The sequence below is a fragment of the Toxotes jaculatrix genome, chromosome 14 (assembly GCF_017976425.1).
Source record: "Toxotes jaculatrix isolate fToxJac2 chromosome 14, fToxJac2.pri, whole genome shotgun sequence".
In the NCBI taxonomy this organism is placed as follows: Eukaryota; Metazoa; Chordata; class Actinopteri; family Toxotidae; genus Toxotes; species Toxotes jaculatrix.
The window spans coordinates 13,353,579-13,359,578 of NC_054407.1; the positions used below are offsets into that span (position 1 = coordinate 13,353,579).

Here is a 6,000-nt window from a genome sequence, read left to right on the forward strand (position 1 = left end):
CTATAGAAGATATAATGAATGTTTACAGTATTGCAGATACCACATATATTGAATTTAGGGAAATTTGGGAATGCTAAAATGTTATATATTTCTGACTCTACCATTGTTTGGCTGCCAGTGTTTGCTTCACTTTCCAAAAAAACTAAGCAGTAAGCCAAAAATAGTCCTTAATCCCCTTGTCAGACTAAACACCCTGATACTGTGGCTTTTATTCTCACCTACACAGGTGTGAGGACTGAAGGCATGATTAACCCTTTTACTTTTTTGTTCCATGCCCTTTTTGCACGGGTTTCCAGACAAGTATCCGAAGGCCAAACAAAAAAATGATATGAATAAAAGCTGTCATGTCACTATAGGAAAGTATACTCTAAATGTATGCTTGAGAATGCAGGTTTGCATTGCACAAAAACTAACTTTTCCTCCCATTACCTTCTGACTCTCTCTGTCTACTCTTTCTAGACACAGACTGCACTGCTGTGCTCTGCTTCACAGTGTTTTGGTCCTATAGGAGGGAGGAAGCAATTAAAAAAGCCCTGGTGGCCTGACTTCACAGAGCAAGGCAGACAGACAGGTAGAAATATAAACAGACACACACAAAGCACAGGCAGACACACGGGCATGCAGTCAGGAAATTCAGGCGGGGAGACAGGCGGCCAGGCTCACTGTACGCACCAAAGGTGGCAAAGATGACAAGTGTATGTGTTTGTGTATGTGTGAATACTGCGGGGGCAGCTTCAAGTATGAATATATGATGGGAAGCATATGCCCCTAACACATTCACACACACACATTCACACACAGCTTACACCATGCTGGCACAGTGTTAACACATGAGGTGTCAATTCACAGCTAGTTTATTGTGAACAAATTAGGAAACAAGTGGAAAAGCTTTGCTTGTGCTGCAATTTGGAGGATCTGTTTGATGAGATTCATTTTCAGATCTGATGGGAATGGCTTACAGGTTTACATTAGACATGACATTTATTCTAAGTTAAGTTATATAGCCAAAAACAATCCAAAAAAAATAATAATTGATGTAGAAAAACATTTTGAGTCCCTTAACATGAAATCATCTGTCTTATTAGCGAACATATCATTCCTCCCTTTTGCGTTCTGGCTTATGTGCAATGGTGCATGTGTGTTTTTCTGTGTGTGTGTGTGTGTGTGCGTGTGTGCGTGTGTGTGTGTGTGTGTGTGTGTGTGTGTGTGTGTGTGTGTGTGTGTGTGTGAGAGAGAGAGAGAGAGAGAGAGAGAGAGGGAGAGAGACAGAGGGAGAACTAACCTCTCCTTGTTACTGAACCACTTTACTCTCCATTGAGGCCCTAGCAGCTTTGTCAATGGGCTATTGGTGGAAACAAGGCAGGCAGAAACTTTAGAAACATGGCCACGGCCTCTTAAAGGCACAGCATTCCTTTTCAGCCCGCCGGTTCAACTCTCTCAATCCCACAGCAAAACAACTGGCACACAAACATCTAAACATCTCCTTTAAGAGACGGCTCTGCCAATTAGCTCAAGAGGTAATCCTGAAGCTTTACACTATCCAGAATGAAACCAAAAGGAAAAGGAGACTGTGGAAATTCAAACTCTTGTTCCTTGTTTTTTCTTGAGATTCAGGGTTTTCCTTCCAACCTCAAGCTAATAACTTCAGTGACAACATTTTTGGAGACTGTTTTCTTTTTAAATTCTGCCTGATAGAGAGACCTATTGAAAGTCTTGTGCATGTGAAGCGCACAGCCGCCAAACACTTCTCCTGACACCAGCAGTGTGTGATTCCTCACACCTCCGCTCAGCTCCTGTGGGAGCCGCCTGTCCCCGTCCTCTAGTGACATGGTGGGCTTAAAAACCCTATAGAGTCTGTTTATATTCACCAACTGCTGTGGCGCTTTTAGAGCGTGCAAAACAGGTGGGTAAACTTCAGCTGCATTCACTTATATTTTCCTCCTTGTGAGGAGGAGGAGGAGAGAAGGAGGGAAGGAGGGAGGGAGGGGGTTTAGGGAGGTGGTGCCTGCTTGCCTGCCTGCCTGCTTGCCTCTTGTTGAATGGAATCCAAGAATAGTTAGAGACCACACAGGGAGCCGAGGGGGGAGGGGTCAGAGCCCTCAAAGATGGCTAACCATTCACACAGTCCATCTGCTGCGGGGATCAGCCCCGGCACTGAAAGCCTGGGGGTTTAAAAGGAATTTGGCCAGTGTGAAAAACCAAATAAAGCTGCCTCTGCCCGTGAAAATGTACAGATAACCTAAACCTAAAATGCACCCAGAGAGGGTAAAAGACAGGAGGTCTGTGAATTTTCCGCAGAATCACAAACACAGCCATTCTTAAAAAGCGAGAAAAAGATATTGTTTGTCTGTATGACACTGCAGTGCAGTAGGGTCAAAGACGTGTTCGGGTTTCTCAGGTTAACTGTGACTTTTTAAGAAATGAACCGACATGAACAAACAATGCTGAGCTTCAGGAATACAGCAATCCTTTGGCAAGACACAGAAGACAAAGACATGAACTACTATTGACATGGGAGTGAGTCTAGAAGCTATATGGAATTTGTATTCCTGTTAAGGAGGGGTGACGGAGTGAGAAATTTACAAAAATAATGCGTTTAATGGTAATTTCCAGCTACTACTAAAAAAAAAAAACAAAATCAAATCAGCTTCAACCTTGTTGCTGTTACAGTCAAGATTTCAGCCAGACAAGAAGTCAGTCTGTCACTCACTGAACACCTAGTGCCCTCCCATGGCACTGAGATGACACTAACACTGACATCCTGAATCTTCCCACCAGCCACTATTGTCATTCAAACTCCTACAATGAGCTGAGTATAAAAGTTACTAAATCCAACCATAAACCTAAGAGTGACCACACAGAATGATGGTTTATCTGAGGGATGCACTTTGGGATGTTGCATTTGAGCGAAGAACAGTCACAACACCAGACACCCTTATACAACTAGCAGCACTTGTTAAAGAGGTTTGTGTTGCTGCTTCACACAAACATCACTCAGGAGCAACACATGCTGCATCAAATGAGAGAGATCTCAAACTCACCTTCCACCCATAGCTGTTCGATGTCCGTTTCGATGGCTGCGACTCGGAGTCCCACAGACAGAGCCCCAAATACTAAGAGTCCAATAAAGAGGACCTTCCCACAGTGTCTCTGGATGTGGCAGCCCAGAGAGAACAGGAGGGCCTGGAACCTCGCCCGGATCCACAGAGGAGCTTTCTGACCTACAGCCTTACCCTGGATTTGAAGAAGGAGGGAGGGCGATAAAAGGAAAGGAATATTATTATCATTACCATGTTACCATTCCAAATAATGTATCAGTGCACAGTTGTCCAAAAAGGCAGGTTTCATGGCTTGTATCTCTGTCTCTAGTGCGCAGGTTTTAGACCACATCTAAAGCACAGTGACAACTAACATCCAAAAACACTGGACAAAACATGCCTCTGTACTCAGAGAGAGGGAATTTTTGAAGAACTTTAAATGAGGCTTTATATAAAATGGTGACAACTTAAGGTGCTAACTAGGTAACCACAGATTTGACTGCCAATGTTGTCCTGTCCTGTGTGTGCTGTCAGACTCCAGCTAAAACCTCGTCATGTCTGACACCTGAACTTAGTCCAGACTCAGGACAGGATCTCCCGTGACACCTCACATTTAAGATGATTTAAGCTTCAGAGTTATGCCAATTATTTGTACAAAAGTATATTACTTTTATGTGGGAAACTAGTTCCTCGTAGCTTCAGCTCAAAGACTCCAGAGAAACAGATATGAAAAAGACAAACATGAAAACACCATCTTCACTCATACAACGAAACCACAATATGAGGGAAAAGGATCAGATTATAGTTCCAGTCTGAAAGTTGGAAACTTTCAGGAACAACGATGGAACATCCAATGAAAAGGGTGTCAATTTATACGAAAACACCTTGTATGAATCTGGTCTTTAGTGAGTTTGTAGCACAAAGTAAACACCATAAATGTACTGCTGCTGAAAGAAAATATTAGTAGTTAACTTTCTGGGTGTTTAAAAGCCTTTTCCATTCACTTCTGCAGGGGAGTTAACAAATACAGAGTGAATGATTCACTTGCTTACAAATGTAGTTTCAGCTGACATCTGTTTCCCTGTGGTAATCTACATTATACACTTTTCCCCTCTCATTTTCAATCTAACTGTTAAAATCTCTACTTTAGTGTGAGCCAGTCGGTCCCTGTGCTACAAATGTCACTGCTGCAGAAGACATTGCACTGGTGTTGTGGTTTCTCTCAGCAGTGCTGAAACACGTCCAAGCATCCGGGCGGTCCAAAGATGCTTTGTCAGATCAAACTCAATCAGTGAATTCCTTTACAGGACCCACCACATTTCCAAACAGACCCCGGGCCAGTGCGCTCTCCGCTGCCTGCACAAAGCCAAAAACACGCACAACTCGACTGGGGATCTGGGAACAAACCCTCACTCTCTCACTCACTCACTCCCTCGCGGTGGCTTTAACAACAACAACAAAAAAAAAACCCCAAACCAAAAAAAAAAACAAAAACAAAAACGATAATTAATGAGAGTCTGATGTCCGTTCAAATGGACAGCAAAGTTACTACGCTGCCAAATATGAAAATTCTTGTTAAGTTCTTAGCACTTCATTCCAGCAGGTTCCTAAAATGTCATGCAAGCTCAGACCTCTCGCCTATATGGTTTTGTCCCGGTAAACATGAAGTATATGGTTCCTGTCGTCCACACCAATCTCTGATGACAATTTATTCACCTTTCTTTTGTTAAATGATTTACAGTTTAACTGAACTGTCCCTGGTCTCGCTGTCCTCTCCCTGTGGGAACTCTGGCGGTCCCAGTTTGGGAGCTGCTTCTTCAGCCTACCCTACATTCCCACATGCACCCTCAACTCACGATTAGATAACGGCTAAATCAAAAGCTGCCTTTGAAGACGCTTCATTCACATTTACTGGCTGAATGAAAGCTGCCTTCATAGTAAATCCACACTAGACTGCGAGCGTTGTATCACCTTTGAGATCTGTTTAAGTGCGAAAGCAGCGTGGCAGTAGCTGGGTCTCCGGAGTAGGTCTGGGTTCGCAGGCGGCTGGGAGCGCGTATAACTCGGGGGTAAATCTCCAAAGACGCCGGCCCCTGGGACCCCGCGATCCGAGGCCATAGTCCAAAGAGGGTGAACGGGGCGCAGAGCGAAGCGACAGAGAATCGGTGCGAGTTCAGAAAAAGCGACAATAATCCAACATAGAAGAGGAGCGCATCCAGCACCGCCGGCGACAAGTTAGAAGAACGTTTTCTAGTCTTCCTTGGAGCCAAATAAGTCTCGAAACTCCATCCCAACATTATGCGCCGAAATCCGTAAAGATCCTTCAGTCTTCATTCGTCCCGACAGTTTATGAAACGACGTCTCAACGAGGAGTAGTAGTAGTTGTAGTAGTAGTAGTAGTAGTAGTAGCCTATGTCTGAGCCGTCCGTGTCAAGTCTAACTCCGTTCCCGTAGCGGTAACATTTGGAGAAGTTCGCCTCTCGGCAAATCCTGAAAAGGGAGGTTTGATGGAAAAGTGCTCCGGCTCCCATTGGCCAAGGAAGAGGCAAATTACTTTGCAAACATCGCCTATTATTAGCTGCTAAGCAACAGCTCACCAAAGTGGAGAGAGAGGGGGACCACCCAGGCTGCTGCTGCCTGGGCTGGAGGGAGGGGAGGGGAGGAGGAGGAGGAGGAGGGGGAGGAGGAGGACTGGGAGAAGGGGGTGGTGGGGGAGGGAGAGAGGAACTCTTTCAATAAACTCTGCACAGCCGCGCGCGCGCACGCTCGCGCACGCAGCTCGCTGCCTGCCCGCCTCACTTGCTCTGCGAGCATTATTCCCAGTGGCCTGGCCCTCCAGTTTGTAAGGAGAAGCAATCACACATGCCATCTATTGATGCAACAGCGACAGGCACACACACACAATTTTCAGCGTCTCTGTTTCATCAGCACTGTCCAATCAGTGTGAGAAAAAAAGTTAATT

General features: G+C 45.0%; 1 protein-coding gene across 1 annotated transcript in view; it reads right to left on the reverse strand.

The window, feature by feature from the left end:
* ptch2 (patched 2) overlaps positions 1 to 5,192 on the reverse strand; it is a 29,590-nt gene extending 24,398 nt beyond the window's left edge. The window contains exons 1-2 of the mRNA XM_041055631.1: positions 5,010 to 5,192; positions 3,042 to 3,234 (exon numbers count right to left, since the gene is read on the reverse strand). Of these exons, the coding sequence (XP_040911565.1) occupies positions 3,042 to 3,234; positions 5,010 to 5,156 (340 nt within the window). The 5' untranslated portion in view covers positions 5,157 to 5,192. The remainder of the gene's footprint in view (positions 1 to 3,041; positions 3,235 to 5,009) is intronic.
* Positions 5,193 to 6,000: the final 808 nt, after the last annotated feature.